This window comes from Balearica regulorum, chromosome 2 (assembly GCF_011004875.1).
Source record: "Balearica regulorum gibbericeps isolate bBalReg1 chromosome 2, bBalReg1.pri, whole genome shotgun sequence".
In the NCBI taxonomy this organism is placed as follows: Eukaryota; Metazoa; Chordata; class Aves; order Gruiformes; family Gruidae; genus Balearica; species Balearica regulorum.
Window position 1 is genome coordinate 118,220,690 of NC_046185.1, and position 21,359 is coordinate 118,242,048.

General features: G+C 39.9%; 1 protein-coding gene across 1 annotated transcript in view; it reads left to right on the forward strand.

Annotated features, from left to right (window-relative positions):
• Window positions 1–21,004, forward strand: part of SUSD5 (sushi domain containing 5) — a 43,635-nt gene extending 22,631 nt beyond the window's left edge. Inside the window, exons 4-5 of the mRNA XM_075747134.1 lie at window positions 7,798–7,986; window positions 17,650–21,004. Of these exons, the coding sequence (XP_075603249.1) occupies window positions 7,798–7,986; window positions 17,650–18,926 (1,466 nt within the window). The 3' untranslated portion in view covers window positions 18,927–21,004. The remainder of the gene's footprint in view (window positions 1–7,797; window positions 7,987–17,649) is intronic.
• The last annotated feature ends 355 nt before the right edge of the window (window positions 21,005–21,359 follow it).

Here is a 21,359-nt window from a genome sequence, read left to right on the forward strand (position 1 = left end):
AATTATTTCCAATTTAAGTTCATGCTGAAACTTTTTGATATTCAAATGCCAGAACCCACAAGAAAAGATGGATTCTGAAGGCAAAAAGTAAATTGTTACTGATAGGCAGGATTGTGTTCAAGAAGTTTGGGAACCCTTAAAATAGATTGTTGATATCTGCAGTGAAGTTTCGCATCTTGTTTCCAAGAAAAGCAGGGGCAAGCAGATGGCATTTACTGAGAAACAATAAGTTCACAACACAGGGGGGCATTTGGATAAATGGTCGGTGGCAGCAGTGGGAAGGAAAATATAGTTGAATTGTGGCAGAGGTGATGCATATTTGATGCACACTCAGTCATTCAAAAATTGCAGTTTGCCTGACCATCCTCTCAAGTAAACTCCCATGATATCAACTCCAGGCTCCGTGCCGCTATGAGCGATGCCAGCTCCGTCATCCACTTGCTAATGCTGTCACACAAGCACCTTTGTGCTTTCTTCCATGCTGCTCCTCACATATAGGAGCAGCTCCCTGTAAACATCTGCAAAACTCTCTCATTGTCTTCCTTCAAATCTCCCTTTTGTCATTGTCCCCCCCCTCGAGAAAAACCTTGCAGTGGGTGGGACAGCTGTGGGATGTTGAAATCATTGCTCTGGCCACTGTTGTTCCATTGTGCCCTTGTACTCCCCTGCCCGTCTCCACCTGCTGCGTCTGAGCTTACACGTAGATGCTGGATCTCGAGGAAGGAACTGTATTTGCCTTTTGAATTTGGTTACCGCTCGTGGTAAAGGGGCAGTAAAGGTGAAGATAAGGACATCGTCTGATGATGCTTGTTGGAAAGGACTACTACATAGGACTCAGAAAGTGCATAGTTAAAAACAGGGGAAAATTCAGATCGTTTGCAAAGAAGAGACAATTTATGAACAACTTGTTTTGTACTAGGCAGGGAGTTTCCTGATGACAGAGTGGGATATCATGCAAAGGCACTCACCAAATAGTCCTTACACGCAGAAACATTTCTGGATGACAATAAGAACCCCTCTTCTTTGAATATATAAAACATTTTGGATGCAGAGTCAATGTTTTGCAAAAGGCTTAAGCGAAGTCGTGTGGCAGAGCCTAGTCTGTAGTTGGTATGAAAAGAGCAAAGTCCAGAAAGGTAATACCCTTAACATGCAAATGTAACATACAGTGACACGTAAGCCAGCACAAAGCAGTTGACTAACGAAAGAACATCCTACACCTCAGGGATGCCATTCTCAGTTTGGGGAAGTAAATATGCAGTAAGAAGCAGCAACAGGGAACCCTGCACCACAGCCTCAGACATAGCATATCTGTTCTGCTCTTTTGTACATGTGACAAATAACCACGTGTCTAAGTTATGATTAATGAATTGTTTCTTACTTGAAACGTCCCAAGTATTTTTTTCCTTTTAGAAAAGTGGACATTACTTTTAATTGATACAATTTCAATTGTAATACAGTAATACATAAATATTAAGACCTGTGTATTGCAATCAAGTGCAAAAAGCAAGTTGTTTTGCCCTGCCAAAAGTGGTAAATACCAGATATCTTATGCTGAGACCTATGTCCCCATGCACAATAACCAAAATCCCTTTAATTTCTTCCATATCCATCCAACCAATAATCTGCAGTCCCATATGAAATTCATCTGGTTCTTTCTCCAGTATTTCTTCACCTCACCCTCTACCTGTCATCTCCCCACCTTCAGGGCACTCTCAGCTCCTTGCTGGGTCTGGGCATGGATGGCTGGGCAGGGGGCCGCATGTGCTGGGGCTGCCTTAGAAGTATGAATATGCTGGTTTTTCTGCCCATATACAGTGCCGATCAGCTGGCCAGCAGTGATGGTGGGAACGGGTAAGAGTTGAGTCCTGCCTGTGCCCATCCCAATGGAAAAGATGCCTGGCTTTTTCCCTTTCCTCTTTTAAATTCGCCTTACCAAAATGAGCAGACACTCAGCAGCTCTCCGTCTTTCTCAGACTTGGTTGAGATCAGCCAAAGGCTCAGACAGACTGACAGCTTGAGGATGGACAGAGGGAACAGTCACATCAGCCTTCTCTTCTTCAGAAACTGAGTTGATGATAATAACTCTTCACAACTCTACTTTCAGTTCTTAGGGTTGTGCAAAGGGCATCTCGAACCACCGTGAAACTTCTAGTACAAACCATTGCAAAATTCCCTTCTTAGACCTTGATTTGTAATTAATCTTTACTCAATTAACCATTAACATGTGCATGAGTTCAGTTGAATTGTATGACATCATACACCTCAGCGTGCCTCAACAGCCAGGGCAGTGGTGAGATGCTACCAAGAGCTCTGGGTGTGCTTACAGGATCAGGCTTTTACACATAAAAATCCTGAAGAGAGAGAGACCTTTTTTTTTTTTTTGTGCTTCTGAAATTGATTTTGTTCTGTACACACAGAAGAATCACAGCAATCTTTGATACTAAGAGTTATGTTTTACAGGGAATTGGTACTAAGAGTTATGTTTGACAGGGAAAGATGTAGCTGTAATATTTTATGAATACTGTGAGTATAGCTGCAGGTTTTGCAGTACAGAGAACTGTATCTTCTCAGTTTCTTGTAAACAAATGTTTTATGCAGCCATTAAAGTCAGCAAAACAACTCTGTACCAGCTCAGAATCTGCTGAGATCAGAAAGTTTCTCTCTTAGCTCTGAGTGCCAAAAATTACCTAAAAATATAATAGTTTCTACCTATTCTGAAAACGGAGTATCATCACGCTTAAGTCAGATCTGGCCCACAGAGTGTGTATTTATTCTCTATCAAAGCTCATAAGAAAATGTCTCAAAGTATAAAAGAGATAAAGCAAGAAAAATAAAAAGCTGAAATTTTTCCTGCTAGTCTTTTTTTTTTTTGTAGGACCACATACCATTCAATTTCATATATATAGAATCTTGATTCCCTTTCTTGTATGTTTTTTTTTTTTTTTAAATGCAACAAAAGAAAGATCTCTTTGTTAATAGTTCCAAAGTTTTACTGGTTCTTTCTTTCGGTGACCCACTGATATTTACAGGCAACAAGTAAGAATTCTGTTCCATAAGGCTTTGATTTGCTGCCATCGTAGAAAAACTAAACAGGCAGCAACTTGTAGTAGCGTACAGCATAAATGCAAATCAAACTTTGTTAAACATGACTGCTGGCTCCAGATACCCATCAAAGCTTGATGGCTTATGTACATAGTTTGCCTTTTTCAGCAGTAAGAAAAAAAGAAATTAGCAAATATATTAAATGTGCTTTACAAGAGCAATCAAACTGCAATTTGCTTTATGTAATATTTGAACCATTTCTTTGTATTTGTCATGCTTTGCTGTGGATATGAAGTTTTTAATTTTTTCATTGCTACAGCTTTCTCTTCCAGAGCTTTGCATATAGCTGACAGTGAATTTCTAGCTGCCTGGTGATGTCATTTAAATTAATAAATTCTTACAAGCCCTATCTGATGAAAGACGTATTGGCATCCTAACATTGGTAGCTTACAAGCAGCACTTACATTGGCTATGATTGAGTTTTAGTTCTTTGTACTCTATTTGTACTCAGTATTTTTATCCAAAAAGAAAAATTCCATATACTTTAGTGTCTCTGCAATCAAGAAGAAAAACAAACATCCACACTCATCTTTCACAGGGCTGAGCGTTAAGAGTTGCGTTTTCCAATTTCTTAATGATGAGATGACATCCTATAAATTCCAGTGGTCTCTCTGGAAAAACTCTGCTGAATTGGGTGGTTGTAACAGGGGATATTTTACGTCAAAGAGGATGTTTCATGTCAGCTTTCAGAGCACAGTACACAGTTAAAGTAGCAATTGTAGATAATCAGATTTCAGTAGATTCCCAGTTCTGCCAGGTGACGTGGAAGCTGAAGTCTGCATCTTTTTAATGTTGATGGTTTTTTTGCATTGATCTTAGGCTGTCCTTTCTGTAGAAAGTATTTTATCAAGACATCTAAAAAAAATCTTTACAAACTGATGGGATGGTTGTAGTGTAAATCAAGAAGATGCTTCTGGAGGAATCTGGATTGGGGAGGAGGAGTGCTGTGTTCTTAAAGTGGCTCGTGTCAACTCTTTGCCAGAAATCTCCTGTCACAAACTCCTTTCCATACATGGTTTGGAGTTAAAGTTATTCTGGTATGAGGATCTTCCGTGTACTTCCACATTGCCTTATATCTGTGCGGTGCTGTCTCGCTGTGTAACCTAACCATCCTTGCTCACTGGAGGTCAGCTATCAATGTATGGAGCCTTGTTAGGTGTTTGACCTCACTGTCAATATGTGGCAAACTCAGGAAGTGTCATGATGTCCAGAACTGGATTCCAAGTTTCCAAGTTTGAGATGTGATCTCGAACACAAGCAGGCAAAGCATGGGATCTGCTGGATGGGGCCCAAGTATCAATCACATCAGGTTCTTCTACTGGGAAACATGCATTGGGCTCATTTTTTAGCAAGCACGAAGAAAATATGCTGGTTTATGGGAGGACAGATGAGGGGAAAAGCAGTGCTCCAGATGGAGAGTTCAGCACTGGAGGAGTCCAGTCCTCATCTACCAGCGTCACCACTGCAGGCAACTCCTGTGGTCGCCTTAACAAAGAGCTCTACTGTTCCTCTACATGACAAGCTGCTGCCAACACACCCTCTGTCACGCTTCGTGGCACAGATCTGCCTCCTCTCTTCCAGCATGAAAATGGCCTGAATGCCAGCACTGAGCACAGGCTGTTGTTCCAAACAAGCCCGTGCTTTGCCAGCTCCTGGTACAAAGGCTGCAGACAAAAACCTGAAGCTTGTCCCCAGAAGTGGCTCAGTTTGATGAGCTGCTGTGCCGGTGTCACTTCGGTACGTGTACCAGAAAGAACAGGTTTGGCAAAAGGCTGAGCAAGAATTGTCATAGCAACTGAGACTGCAGCAGGACAAGGAGCTGTAAGATGCTGCAACCCGGAAAATTCCTGCACGTCTTTCTTACACAGGAGAGGACAGCAGCAAAATGGATGTAGGAACTTGAATATATCTTTGCAGGGTATCAGCTTTCACTTATGCTTGTCCATGCTGTCATTCAATATGCTCTGCAGGAAAGACATGACCTTACAAAGTCTCATATGAGAGAGCCAAAAGTTCCCCATGCAGTGTTCATCCATGAACATCTTTAAAATCTCTGCTTTTCTTTCTATTCACACATCAGCCAGATCTCCTTTCAGGATCTCGCAATTCCCTGTTGCCACATCTGTTGCCAAATTTTACAGTAAAGCTCCCTTCAACTTTCTTCTTTCCTGGAAGGTCATAATGTGCTTTTTGAATGTGCTTGCCATATTTAACTAATGTAAGTGTTACTTTTCTGCTTCCTCTGGCCACAGGATTAAGAAGCAAGGCTTTGTAGATAAGAATACCCTCTGACATATATAATTGTCCCATACAGCCTTGGTATCAATACTTCCCTCAGAGCAGATACACAGCTCCCATTTGTACCGATGGAAGGAGCTGCATAAATAAAGTACATGAAATGCAGGGGTCTGTAGCCTTCCTATGAGGCAATAAAATATTTTTTTATTCCTTTCATCCACATCAATCTCTATTCATCCGACCAGTTCACAGGAAAGGCATTAGCTGCTAACTGCTCCTCACTTCCTCGGACGCCAAGCCTCCATAAGACTGTACATAAACTGAGCTTTGTGTAGCCTCAAGAGCTTGTTTTTTCTGTCAGTGTGTGTGTGCATAACTCCCTCTAACTTCTGAAGGTGTCAGACAGCATATACGTATGTGTACAGTACAGAGAATAGACTTCAAAGCTTTGACTTCAGTAGTGTGTCCCTTAAATTAGTGGCAGATGTTTTTCAGCATACCCGGTTGAGAAGTGGTTAGCCAGGTCTATCAAACAATTTCTAAAATCCTGATCCAAAAGAACTTTCACAGAGCATGGATGTTTATCCTGGGGTGTTCATTTTACTACGAGGTAAACAACTGGCAACATAAATACATCGTATTTCTAAATAAACATATATTTACCTATGCCTGGGTCAGAAGTGGGTACATGATGGGAAAAGCTGCAGACGGGACTCACAAGGATCTTGCACTATGTCCCAGGGGAAAAAGTAGGAAAACCTGAACTTTTGCGGAAAGTAGGCTGAAAAAAAGCTTTTCTGTTGAAAATATTACCCATTGAAAACCCTGGAAGTGAACTGGTGTCAATGGAAATGTTGTTTATAAGATCTTGTGCTGATGCTGTCCTAAAAGTAGACTCCAGCAAAGTAGCAAGGGTGCTCTCTGAAGATGTTTCTTCTTCTGCATGTTTAGAAGTATAGTCTTGGAGGTCACTTTTTCAGCTTCCAAACAAAAGTCTTTCCAAGGAACATAATCTTTGCTTAGCCAACTAAGTAATTAGGTTTTTGTATCAAGGCGAACTGTTTCAATAGGAGAGATCAATACTAGAACATAGACCTGGTCCTAAGCTTACCTTATCCAATATAATTACCAGAACTCCTGAGCTATTACCTGTTAGTCTTTTAATTTTTGGTTGTTCTGTATTAGGACAAAAGCAAGTTTTGAATCTTGAATTACTTTGGCAGGTGGAACAGTTGGTTTTTCTTCCACAGTCACCACAGGTTCTAGAACCAACGGAAAAAATCCCAGATTTGAGAAAGAATATAGAAGTGTTTATTTGTACCAACAATAGAAGTGTTTATTTGTACCAACACTGCACACTTTGTCCATTGGGTTTCTTAGTAAAATCATGTTCTTGCATTATAGGTTTTTTGTTTGTTTTGTTTTTCTGTCACCAAGAGATATCCATTCCAAAAGGGACTGTGAAAAATCTGGCAGAAAAGGGACATAGCAAACCCCTCTTGAAGAGCACTTTTGAGAGGAAGACCTTTGAGAGACGAAAAGCTCCAATACCTAAAAGCTCTCTAGAAGATCTTGACCCACCTTGTTAAACACAGCCAAGATTGTTGAAACCTGAAAAAAAAGAGTTAAAATTCAGTTTACACTGGTGCTGGCAACTGTCTGTTTTCCTCCTCTCTGCATTTCTTTCATGCAACAAAAAACTCAAATAAGTTTTGTTATTGTTTATAGTAATTTTTGCTTTCTGGCTTTTAGTGCTGTCAGCAGAAATATTATCAAACATCTTGTTAGATTTTATATCCTGATAAATTTAGCTCTTCAGATTCTCACGGAGAGCAGGGCTGTGTTACCCTTGGGTGTTGTTACACTGAAGAGCACAAGTCACCATTTATTTTAGGGTGTCTCTAACCTAAAATAGGGGAAAATTGAGTATCTGGGAAGAATTTTTTGATTTTGAGAAAGACTAGAAGACTAGAGATAATCTGAAAAATGACTGATGTCTACCCGGACCTTTTCGTTCTGTGAATGTGGACTGGGTCATTGCTCAGCCTCTGCGTGCTTGCTACAGCGTAGTAGACATTAAAGTGCCGGTCTTAACAATTTCACAAGCTTTTCTGCAGTTAAGAAAAATGACTGTGTCCAAGCTTTTGCTTTCCAGTCCCAACCTACCCAAGCCTTTATTAGCCTTTGTAGAAGCAGGCAGAGAAGATAGCTGTAGCTTGATGTCCTGGGCTGACTTGTTGGAAACAAAGCCCCTCTAGATGCATCACTGTTACATGTCAGTAACATCACATCACAGTTATAGCCCAATATACACCTTCCCAATTAGAGCTGAAAATAGTTATGAAGCAGGATAAGGATGTGAATCAGATGAGATGTACAAGTTCTGTGGACATGTGTAAGTTTGTCCTCAGGGTAACTTAGCCAATTACAATTTCATTTCTTTTTTCCTTTCAGAGAAGCCCTGTGGGGACCCACCATCCTTCCCCCACACCATCCTGCATGGCCACACTGGCTTTGAAATGGGCGACGAGCTGCTGTATGTTTGCGCCCAGGGGTATGTCATGGGCAACAAGGAGACGGCGTTCACACTGCTCTGCGACAGCTGTGGGGAGTGGTACGGGCAGGTTCAGGCCTGTGTCAAAGGTAAGCTCGCCCAGCACATGGACCATCCCTCCAGGAGGTCACAACCTCCCATCAGCCCAACCGAGATGGTTTCAGGCTTACAGGGGTGTCTCCTGGGCGCATGCAGTCCCGGTGAAGGTCTTGGTGACTAGAGTCAATGTCTTAGCTGGCCCAACAGGGCTTTTACAATCCCATTGGTGACATCTCCAGTAAACCACAGGAGATAATTTATTCATACTTATATGAGCATAAATTTTCTTTCTGGGTAGCAGGAGCCATTCAAAATAAAAAATAGGAACTTTTTATGCCATATTTATTTTTTCCATATCTGCTAACCCCATTTCAGGGATTCACTGAGTCTTATCCCAGGGTTATCATTCAGCTCCTGCCTTTCAGTCCACCATCTTCCTTCTTTTTCCTCCAATACCCTTTTTCTTTAGTACTGAACATAGTTTTTAATTACTGGAAAATAACCTTTGGGAAGATCCTTCACCTGCATGTTTAATATCAGAATCACCCCCTTTCTGGAAATCAGCTGTTTATAATCTTGTATGCTCTCATTCTGTTACTGGATGAGGTTTGTAACTTTTCAATGCACCTACTTTGTTTACTCAAGGAAAGGGACTACTACAGATGTTACAAGAAATATCAGAGGTATTTTCTTCGGAGTAGTTCAAAAGCCATGCCAGGGCAGTGTTAGAGAGCCAAAGACATTGTTTACCAGATAGAGTGTACAATGCAGGTTTTGTATGTCTTCTGCTATGTTTATTTTCACACGAAGCCACAGAGTTGCTACAGAGCAGGCTACTGAAATGAAAACTCAGTGTTTGCTCTCACATTTGGGAACCTAGAGTAAGTACAGAGAAAAGCCAGTGTCTTTTTGTAGGCATGCACTAAGCATGGCCGGCACGCAGATAACATCTTTCCTTACCATAGACCTGCTGAGGCTGTCCATGGCTTTATCACCCCATCACCAGCCTTACATCTTCACACGATGCTACACGCTGAGGCCCCTGCGGTAGCGTCCTCCTTACAGAAAAGACAGGATGCCGTGGTGGAACTGTGGCCCCGTGGAGACAGGGGTCAGTACCTCTTGAAGGCACCACAGACCCATATGCAACTCCCCTCCGTTTCTTTGTATTTTCTAGGTTGAATTGAGCTGACCATCCTTTAGGTGTTCTTGGATTTTCATTTGGGACACAAAATGAGTAATACAATAGCTGCCCATCTTTTAAGCCCCAAACTTTGTCCACTGGCTTGTAAGAAGTGAGTTTGGCTGATCTGAGCTTTTACTAGTAGCTGCTTTAGCACTTCTGAACTTCTGGCCTAACATATATGACAAATGCCACTTCCTTTTGGTAGGTTAGGAAAATTAAAGACCTATGTAAGTTAAGAGAGAGCTGCCTGTGCCACAGAAGTAGTCAGTGACAGAGTGGCAGAAATAAAGTTTGCATTAGAGCTAAGCAGTGAGATGGAAATTTTTTTTAAAAGTGTATTATTTTTTAACTCGCCCCAATAAAAAGGCATACAATTTTTATCCTGTACCATGATTTCAGGATTTTTTCCCTACAAACACAACAGTAGCTACCCAGATATTTACTCCAGTCAAAGAAATGAAAGTGGGTTTTCTTACCAAATAACTTGACTCAAGGAATCAGGCTTTTATTGTAACAACAAAAACAAAATGTAAAAGCTCTGGGAAATTATAATAATGACATTTCCTTAATTTAAACCTTCAGGAAATCCCACCTTTATATGTTAGTTAGATTCTGCAACAAACTTTTATCTTTTCCCTTATTTAAACATAAGCTAAAAAGTACCATGAGTTCAGATGTGGCTACAATTCAAATTCTGCTTTCTCATTCTCTTTCTCATGTTACCTTGCTCAATGCATAAAGCTCACAATTTTTCCAATATTTAAGAACAGTCATCAGAGTATCTTACTGTTTTTTTTCAGAGATATATCACACCTTTAAGATGATATTTCTGGCAAAAAAAGATAAATTTTAAGCAAAGGAATGGGCAGCTGTTGGGTAGCCGAGCTATCTATATGGGCTGGAGTTAGCATATCCATTTCAGAACCTATATATTCCTTAATGCCCAGGGGCTTGCAAGGAGTTATTTTTACTCATTAATATATACCACCAGGCATGGCTAATCATGAGAAAAGGTCAAACTTGTTCTTAGTAAAAACGGGTCATATCTGTGCACCAGGGAACAAGATAATCAAACCCATCCAAATGATACATACATATATATATATATAAAAAAAATAATTCCAACATCTTTCTGAACTATTTCAGCTTCCAGAACTGTTCTTACAAACAGCAGTTCAGATGATTAAGTGAAATACTGCAGGGAGTGGAGGAGAAGCATGGAGGCAGAGAAGGAAAAAAGAGTATCTACATCTGATAACCCAGTGGGTCTGAATCTCCTATAATCTGCACCAAAATGATACTTCTTTTTCCTTCACTGAGGTTAGTGAAAATGCTAACTTTATCACACATAGAAATAACTCTGTGTTACACCAAAGTAAGGAAGGGAAAGAATCAGGCCATTTAAGCTGTGTGTGTTTCACTGTTTTCCCTGGATAAATAGTCTATATTTCCCCTGTTTTGCCTGAGCCTTTCACACAGCCACAGGGGAGAGAAAAATATTTTTAAAAGAAATAGGAAAGTGTGGCTGTAAAATCACAAACATCAACACTGGAACTTGGGAGCAAATGTAATATTGTGGATTATGATTTTTTAAATGATTTAAATGTAGACTTCATGCTGAGGGGCTTCCTTTGATTAATGTTTTTCAAACACTTTAAGGACGTGGGATAGAAAATACAGTACGTGTTTAATTAATAATTATATATTCAATCCTTCAGATCACAATTCTTTAAGAAAGGAGGCTTTACAGGAAGACTGCAATATGTCATGCTAGGGTACATTATTTGTAAAAAAAAAAAAAGGAGGAATTAAGTGAAAAAGAGCAAAAAAAAAGGGATTTAATTAAAAGAAACCTGATTTACAGTTGACAGATATTTTGGGGTCATAGGGGAGAGGAGAATAATTATGAATTAAGTACCTCAGAAGTCAGCACACACACTGCTTTGAGGCGAGAGAGTAACTTCCCTATCATGAAGGTTAATGGTGGGACTTAATGGAGAATTTATATCCCTGTTGTCAGAATGGGCCATTTCTGTCCGAACTGGGTCACATCAGAGGAAAGCTGGTCATGAAGCCACTTCAATGAACATTTAAATGCTATGTTTAGAGGCTGGTAAGATGATATGGTTCTCTTGTTCTGCATCTGCACTGGGTGAGCAACTGGAAATGTGAAGTGGTCCCCGATGCTCTTACACCAACACAACTGGACCACAGGGAGAAAACTCCAGTCAGAGGATTAAAAGACATAAGGCCTTTTCCTACATCTTGCATTGTCTCTGAGACCAGGGGCAAGTCACAATACCTCTCTCTGCTGCTTACTCCACCTCATTCATGAAAGAGTGATAATCTTTATCCAACTTCATAAAGCTTTCTGAGATTTGCAGATGTTATTACTATCCTAATAATAAGCCATGTATTACTGTCCTACTTGGTAACTGCCACATTATAATGCCCGGCTGTCCAAGCAGAATATCAGACTAAACAGCAATAATTGGGGTTTTCTCTTGTTTGTGTAAAAGCATTGGGCTTGCTTTGCATTCCCAGTTGTTCACCCAGAGCAAATACGGAGTCAAAGAACTATCATTGTAGCAGTGTCTAAATATAGCACTTAAATGTACTTTGAAGTAGCTTTATGATCATCTTTCTTCTCTGTTTTGATCCAGTTAGAAGAGATACCATCCACTCTGGCACCTAGGATCTAAATATACAACCATACAGTTGGCAAATTTGTAAATTATATGAAAAAAAAATATTACGCATCAACACACATATAATCCAAAATATGTGGCAAAACTTGGCTATGGGCATAAATGAACAAAATAATTTTAGTGTTATATTAAGTGGATTCTGGATACAGTAAAGTATGTTGGAAATGAAGAAAACAGTACATTACAAATGGCTTTAATGTACATTGCACACACCAGGTAATGGACTGTAATTTTTAATCAAGATGCGTTTTAAGAAAAAAGTGGCTCTGTATAGTTAGCGTTTCCTGCAGTTTCTCATCATGAAAAGATGCTGTGTTCTAGCTGAAAACACAGGGACATTCAACCCAACAAAGCAACCTTAAGCACAGAACAGGGAAATACATGTTTTTTGCAGTTTATTATTTTTTCTATTTCGGTGGAGAGAACACATTCATTTCACAAAATATATCCTGAAGATTGGCATTGTAGTAAGGTCTGAAAGCAGATATATGTATACGTGCCATGCTGTGGCTGTCCTGCAGGCACAAAGGGTAAAGTGACATTTGTTTTTTTCCCAAAATGAACCATAGGTTCAATATCAGAAGCATTAATACTAACATTTCAGTGGGAGGGGGTGTGTGTGTGTGTGTGTGTGTGACAGGACTGCATTACAGATTAGATGGCTGAGAAATCATGTCACGTCTCTGCCCTAAATCTGGCTAAGAAGAATGTCATATATTTATCCTTTTCCCTTGGCTGCTTTGGGTTTTTCCAACTATAAGCTTGTGGCAGGAGAAGTCATATCTTCTGCACATCTCGGGAATCTCTCCAGTGTCGGGACCTGAATACTTGTCTGGTGTGTTCAGAGCTTGTCTAACTTCTCCAGACTGAGGACCATACTTCTTTTTTCAATGTAAGGAGGATTTGGCTGACTTTTTGACCACCTCTGAAAGCTTCATCTGCAGCTCCCAGTCTTTTTGCCTCGTTCAACTATTATTACTTCAAACATTGCTTTCTGAGTTTTCAAGAACGGTATTGATTCACATTCATGTGGTCTGTAAGCATGACTAGCCAGCACCATTTAATTATTTTTCTTTTATTTTTTTGAAGGGGAGAGTAAAACAAAATGTCTCTGGCTTTTGATCTTATTGGGGAATGCTTCGTTTTTTCTTTTGAGAGTGCAAAGGGAGAGTTGTGACAGACAAATAAAATCAGCAACAAAATATGTCCATGGCCTGTCAAAACAATTGTTATGACAAACTTTGGTTCTCTTTTCAGGTCTGTCACTGAGCAATTGTATTAGATTAATGTAAAGTATCGATCTGGCATGAACTGATTCTGCCAAATCAGATTAGATTAAAAAATTATGATGAATTATTTATTTATATTAGCAGGCTTTCTGCTAGAACAAAAATCATCCTCCTTGTAGCTGTTGCAAAAGCCAAAAGACAACACAAATTCTGTCTAGCATACTCTGGTTGATTTGAGAGAAGTGCATTCGTGTGCCTGATGCAAGTCAAATGGCTAATTCTTCGAGATACTGTAGTTCACAAATCTGACTGATCTTAGGCAAATTGGTCTACATGCTCTTTTCCTTCCCACCCTTAAAGACAGATGCCAGCTTGTTAATTTTTGCTGTAACTACTTTGAGTTTCTTAGAATAAAGATGTTTTTTATACCGTAGAAATGTTTATGATGATGGTCTACATAGAATCAAGTTTCAATTTCCTGTACTCCAAAAATACATCCATAAAATATGCAGTGCACTTTATGGTTGTCCAAAATAGCAACACTCAAAATAGAGCACGGATGCCAATATGCTATCTAGAAGAAAAATTAAACTGATCCTAGAGTGTGGAAAACCAGGTTCTTTGTTTTTGCCTGTCTCTATGTTTGGTCACTGTTTTCATATTAGGATCAAAAGTTGAAGGAGATGAAAGTTCTTTAGGGCTGGATGCTTCCCAGAAGGGACAAGGCTAAATTAAAAGGATTTTACCTTTTAATTGAGCTCCACATCTTTGGTAGTATGCCATTTCAGCATCTGTTGCTGTAAAATGTTCATTTCAGCCTCAGTAATCCCTCAGACAGTGAATCAAAACTTACTGATCCTTGAGTCTGCCAGAGGAGGGTAGGGGTAAGATGTAACAATGACCAAATATAGAAAGATTTTGGTCTTGGACTAATTAATTTCAGTGCTGGCTCTTCTTAAAACCAGACCTGCCTGGATAGGAAGGAAGATGCAACCACTTCTAAATCAGTTGCTAGCTGTTTTTAAAATGTGTATAAATAAAGGTTACAACTATTTGGGTAAGAGGTGGAGCTGAGTCTACTTTGGTTGTTGCTCTTCAGTACCGAGACTAAAATTCAGGGAGCTGGAAAGCTCAAGAAAGCAGTGAGGAGGTGAGCAAAAAGAAGTGCTAAAGTTGTGCAATCTGTTCCTGGAAAATCAAGCTCACAGCCGACTTAAAAGATTGTCATGGTAACACAAACTCACTAAATACTAAGTCCAAGCCCCATTTGAAGGTCTGAGGCCCAGAAGAAAGAATAGAGTATTATTACTGTGTGAGTTGATTCAGGATCATATAAATCAAAGCTTCAGAGTAAGGGGGTCTGTATTTCCTTTGATGGTTAGAGAGCTCAATAGTTGCTTTCATTCTGGCATCGCATAAGCTAACATTAGTTATGTTGATAGTCTTTGCTATAAACTATACAAATATGGGAGATTGCATATGTAAATACATCATAGCAGCTTTACAACTTGGGCCACAATCTGATTGTCAGAAGGAACAAGACTCCCTTATGCAGTGACGAGCAGTGCGTAATGAGCTCCAATCTCAGGCTCTCTTCAGACTACAATGGACTTTTTCTTTCCTCAGCTGACCATTAAGAAAGCCCCAATTCATTTCTATACATGCAGAATCAGGCCCAAAGACAGCAGGTTTGATGGAGACTTGACTGATGGTTCAACAAACCCTTAATATGTTCTGATAAATTGAAGACTCGTATTTTCTTAGGAGCACATGCTCTTTCCTGATGTGCCTCCATAAGACTGAAAGTACACAGCACAAGAGGCACCAAAGGGGGAGAGTGTCAAATTTTGTAGAAAGTGTATTGCTACAGTTTTTAAGCATTCACCAATGATCCATACTAGTCAATAAGATGAATACTAGCTGCCCATTCATATCGCTAACCAAAGAATAAGCCTGGAGGAAACACCACAATCATATGACTGTAATTTTTGTTCAGGGGCGTGTGTGCGTGCACTAGAATGCCGTAATGTAAAAATCAATGTTTCATCCTCAGCTGGATTACTGTAGTCTGAGAAGTAAATGAGTAGCAAACATAGAGGTGCAGGAGACATACAGGTGAAGACCAACTGGTGTGATGATTCATCTCAAAAAAGAAAACAATGACCATCACAATTGGTAAAAGGTGAGTTCTCACATTACGATGTTCCAGCTCACATATATCCAATAGACACCTATAGGCTGTCCTGAGAGACACTGGACTTCAGTGAAGCAGGCATGCCAGGTATCAACTTTTAGGAGGAGTCTGGACGGTAGGAGAACAAAATGCCTTGAAGCACCATTTCCATGCAAAGAGAGTGCCAGGTAGAAAAATTCTTAAGTGAAAGCAAGACAAGGGACAAAATGAGACTAGCATTTGATGGTTATTAGAAGTGCTGTATAGCGATGGCCAGTGCCACCCAGATCTTCATAAATATGTTGCTAAAATGCTTTGGTATTCAGAGGTACCCTCCAGGCATTAATGAAAGTCTGAAATACTGTTGGAAAAGATTTTAGGATGAATTAGAAAAGTGAGAGTCCTACCAGGAAGCTTTCCACTCTGAGAGCTGGGTTCCCCTGTCTGTTAAGTCATCTTTGCACCAGACGGAAGTTTTTTCCTTCTCTGGAGAGGATGGAGGAGGAGATCTAGAGGATTACACAAGCAGATGAGGACACCGGGACCAGGAGGGAGAGAGGTCCGTTGTTCATGCTGTTGTATCATGCGCAGGTTTCACCCTACACCCTTGCTGTGAGATGAGAAGACCTGCTGAGAACATCCAGTTCTCCAGCACGATAGCTTTCACAGAGGTATTAACTCTCCATGGGCTATATCGCACATTTCGGTTTCCTCAGCATAACTGCTTTGGTTTATGGTAGACCCGGATGCTCTTCCAAGAAAAACACCTTTTGCTAATACTCATTCTGTTCTGGCACCTGGCTTAAGCTGCTCTGGCAAAAAGTAAGCTGGTGTGAGCTGTATCACCACTAAGTGTTTTTGGTCAGACTGGTTTGACAATATTTCTAATCTTTCCTAAGAGTAGACCAAATATGGCTCTGCCAGAAGTCTGGGAAGCAGTCTCCAAGGAGAATGTGACTCATTTGGAAATTGAGGTGGGCCCCAGATGAAAATGTGATTCAAAGTTAGTTGAGTGTAAAATGAAAAAAAAAAAAAAAGATAAGGCTTTATGAATGCATTGATTTGTAATACAGCTTCTTCTATTAATTTTTTGTTTCCCATGTCATGCCAGGTCTATTGCTTCACTGTCTTCACAAAAGACTAAACACTCTCTTAAAAAGAAAAATTCTCACCATGATTCAGTTTGTTTTATTTTCCATATCCCAAGGCACTATTTTCTAGGACTTTTAGTGCCAGCATAAATCTCAGCAATTACATCAACTTTCTATGGAGTAAAACTTGTGTGAGCTGGAAATCAACCACCCTGTCTAGTTTGGAAAATTTTTCATTGAGCTAAGGTTTTTAGAAAAGTGGAAGAAATATAAATTACAATGCATTATTTAATTCAAATTCAAACATTTAGTTTCATGCTTTGAGTCAAGTCTATTTTGCTATAAGTGGTAGGTCTGTTGAGGCATGGGGAGTATTTCAAAATCAAACTCAAACTTTGTGAGGAATCCACCCCTCTGCTACTCTCAGTTATTTTTTGTGGGTTTGGTTTTGTTGGGTTTTTTTCTGTTTTCTTTTTGGTAACATTTAGTTTCTTGAAATTGGAAGCCCGAGAGTTGATTACAGATGGTATTATCCTGATACCTAGGTGTTAGGCTGTCAGTGTTGGAGATGATAGAGTTTTCTGTCCTTGCAGTCATGGGTGTACCTTGCTTTCTTCAGATGAAGATGAGCAGAACTCAATGTCAGCTTTGTGGAGAGGTGGTCTTCCTTGGGCAGCTCTGAAGAGCTGTCATGGAATGAGAAACACCATGCAGCTCACCTGCGCCCAGGTGGCATATCACTGCAACACTAAAGTCATTGAAGAAAAGTACTGTAATGATAAAAAATTGAACACAAGTACTGAATATAATCTTTCAAAATCAGCTGGCTCAAAAGGGGTGAAGTTGCTGTAAAACTTCTAGTTTTGGTTGTTGGTTTTTTTAAGTCCAATTAGTAATTGATTACTTTTTGCTATACATTCCCCCCCCGCCCCTATTTCTTGCTTGAAGATGATGAAAATTTTTCCTCAAGTCTGGCAAAAAGAGTCGTGTTAGGGAGAGCAAAGGTTTGAGAAAACAATAAGCAACTGAAGGAAGTTCTCTAACTGCAGACAGTAAGTTATTTATATACATTTTGAAATCTGGAAAAATAAGATATTAGTGGTTAGCATAGACACCTATCCTGATTTTTTTTAAAAAACTTTATATTGACTATCAGCTTATGGTGGACGATCCCCTTTTCAAATAAACAATAACACTGAATGAAAAATATTGTCTAAAAATCACTCTTCATTGCACCTTTCTTCTTGGCTTCTTGTAACAAATAAGCCCAGTGCTTTTCTGGAGAAATTAAATATTGGCTTTTGTGGGGTTTTTTAATGTTTCTAGATGAAACCGAGGCACACATTGACTATGAAGATAACTTTCCTGATGACAGATCGATACCTCTCGTTGAGAATGAACATGTCAATGGCAAAGGGGAAATCGAGCAGGAACAGCTTTCCTTCAGTAAAAGTTCAGAGGAAGGAAGAACTGGAAGTACCAAAGATGTTACTCAGGACACAGACACTTCTGAAAAAGGAAGCAGGGCACCAACTGAGTCCCCTGTGTCACTCCTAAGCCAAAAAAACTTGTTTTGGTTTCCATCAGAGGCTTTCAGTGAACCTGAATCAGAGAAAGAGACAGATGATTCCACTAAAGCACAGTTTTCTGAAGGTGATAACCACATTGGAGTGAAGACAGCCTATGACGAACCTGGTGCCAAAATGTTTTATGACAGTGAGGATTTCCCCATCGGACCCATTCTCACAACTAATGATACAAAGGCAGAGATAGATGCAGTTGCCATTACTGATGAGTCGTGGCTAGATGGCTATCCAGTAACACAAGAAGTGGTAGAGGATGATGAAGAGGAGGGGGATAAAGTTGATGGTTCTATGGGAACAGAAGACGACGTTGTCCTCACAACTGACCAACCGAATCATGTTGAAGTAAGGAAATCAGGCAATGGTAGCCCAGCTCCAGAGGAAGGTTTAACACAGATTGTGGCAGCAACAACAAGGATAGATGATGAAGGTGCCAAAGAAACACTGGTACCACTTACATCAGTGAGTGGTCTAGAGAACTTGAGCGTGAGCAGAGGTTATGATGATGCTGCATGGGACCACCCAACTACATTTCCAGAAACTGTGACTCAGGAGCCCAGTACAACGATACTGTTTGACATAACCAGCTTAAAAACATCCATGTCAGAAACCTCTGTGATGGTCACCCCCTCTGATCACACTCCGTATGCAGAACCAAAAGAAATCACCACCTACCCAGCACAAGTAGCAACCACTGCACCAGCTCCAGATATCATTGCTGACACATCATCCCAAGAATTAGGTGAGCAAGAAAATCTCACCCAGGGCCTTGGAGAAATGCCCATGCCCACTTCTGAGCCATGTCAGGGAGAGGATTGTCCTAAGTCAAGTAAAGGTGCTATCATAGCAGTAATTGTGATTCTTCTCTGCTTGTTACTGGTTGCAGCAGTCCTGGCTGTGTGGTTTTTCAAAAAACGGCAGCAGAAAAATTCTGTCTATAAACTAAATGGAAGGTGTCAACCCAGGCATCATTGCTACCACCACTACCACCAGCAGCACATTGAAATGCAGAAAGTCTAACCAGGGGTGTTTGGGCAGAAATGCTAGAAATCAGAAGAAAAACATATTGATGTTAGAAGGATCACATGACTCATGGATGCTAAAATCCAGCAGTGCAGAAAGCAGAAGAAAAAAAAAGAATGCTAAAAGAACATAGAAGACAGAAAAGATTTCATCCTTTTGAAATCGCAGTTTAGCATATTTGACCTTTCAGAGCTAAAGAATTTGTACGTTTTTATCACAAGGGTCTTCTGGAGACATCAGCAGAACACAGCGTGCTTGGTAGTACATCTACAATTTGTTCCGCTCTTACATTTTGCTCCTATTAATAATAAATTAATTGATTAATTTCTGTGTTACCTGGTAATAATATAACGGCAGGGCTGGTCAGGCCTTCTTGGTCTATTCTCAGTGGAAGAGGGAAAGAAGGCGGGAAGGAGGGGAGAAGGATGTTTTTGGAGCAACCACACTTTTGGTGTTTGTTCCTTTTTTAGAACCTGGCCAAGCTGGTCAGGATAAACCACCGTAACAAATTATTACTTGACATGTCTTAAAAAGAAAAACTATTTGCTACCATACTTTAGTAGATAGTATTGCAATGATTACTAAGATGATACTTTTCTTCAACATTATGAATTTAACAAGCCACAAATGTTGGATTATGAAGCTATTTTTCTGGAAGGTGTTCTTTTAGCATTAGTGAAGAAGTGCCATTCTTATACTAATCTTTTTATAGAAATCATGATGTCTCCCTGGAATTCAGAGAATACTGTTAAGTGCCATTCTTCCTTGAGTATCAGTATTGAGGAGAGGAGTCAGAGCACCTTTGATTCCAGGTGTTATGATGAATAGCCTCTTATTACAGAGCCAAACAGTGATGAAGCACTTTCCAGGGGAACCCTACATAAGGTCGGCTGCTTTTCTGAACACAATGCCGACTGACCAAGATCCTGAATTTTAATTCACAGCCAGTAGTACCTCTGGCAACTGAAGCCACGTATAATACTTCTGCCATATGAAGTCTGTGGAAGGACTGATTTTCACCATTCTGCTGGAGGGGTGCCTGGGGTGGACATTGGCTATGGGAGATGGGTATCCATTTTGAATGCTGCTTATTGTGCTTTTAAAGATAGAGCAAACCTGGGAAAGAGAGAAATTGCATCCAGTTGATAAAATGCAAACACTTGGCTTTTAGACCGGGTGTCGGTGTAAAAACACAGAGGCTTTTCCAACAGCGTGTTCCATTTCCAGCAGTTCTGAAAATAAACAGGGAGAGAGGGGAGGATGTTTTCTGGAAGTCCTTAACATAGTTCTGGTGAATTTAGTATGAAATACTCTTCCTTACCTTTCTGAATCAACAGGAGAAAGACTGGCAACTGTGAATAATCTGCAGGTCAGAAATAAATTCATCTGCCACTCTATTGTACCGCCTCAGCCAAAACATGCCAGTAGTTCCACAAATCAAAATATTGGAGTAAGAAAAGGTGACTGAGTGGAGTTCACCCATTTTCACGTTCTGCCTTGAGTCACAGTGGTAACCATCTCTAACTCCACAGAAGGTAGACTTTATGAAATGGAGGGCAGAATTGGGCCTGTCATACATACAGCCATCAGTCTCAGTGCTGGTAAGGAAAACAAAGCATTTTCAGACAACGGCTATAAGTTATCTTGCAGAATTTGACCTCAGAGTGGTAAGAGTTGAATCTAATTGCCTGGCAAGAGCCACGGTAAATAAAGGAGGACAGAAACTGTACAGATTTGTAAATATTGTGTTCTCTGACATATGCATGACTTTATGCTTTTAATGCGTTCTAGACTATGAAATAACCTAGAATTTCTGTTGTAAACTATTTTTTTTTATGCAGTAACATTTAAAAAAAACAAACAATGGATTTCGCACTAAGCAACTTTATGGAGACTGTTAACTCGGCTAAAACATACCGTCTGTAATCTCATGGAAACATGTTGAAAAATAAACACAGGAACATCCATTAAAAATATTGTTTAACTGAAAGATACAAGTATATGTTGCAGTTCTGTGTAGCATCACTCAAAATGAAATGTCAATACTATTTGGCTCAGGACCCGAACATGTGAAAATGAAACTCAAAATATAATTACAAACACAAATTGTACAGGGATCTTATTTGAGACTTAGAAATGCTTGTTATTCACGAATCAGAAGAAAATGTACATTAACATAATGCTTTGGAGGTATTTAAATAAAAAAACAAGTTACAAAAAAGGGGAAAGGAAGCGCTTTTGTGTGTTCTTATGCAAATCCTCCAGTTTGCCCAGATGATTATGGAGAAAAAGATTATGGTCTGTCACTTGGATAATTCTTGTAGAAGATGTTCTGATATTAAAAAAAATTAGCTGAAAAGTGTTTATCTTAGGCTGCCAGCCCGGTTCTGCTTCAGAAGACCATCTGAAGCATCTTTACAGCAGCATCTG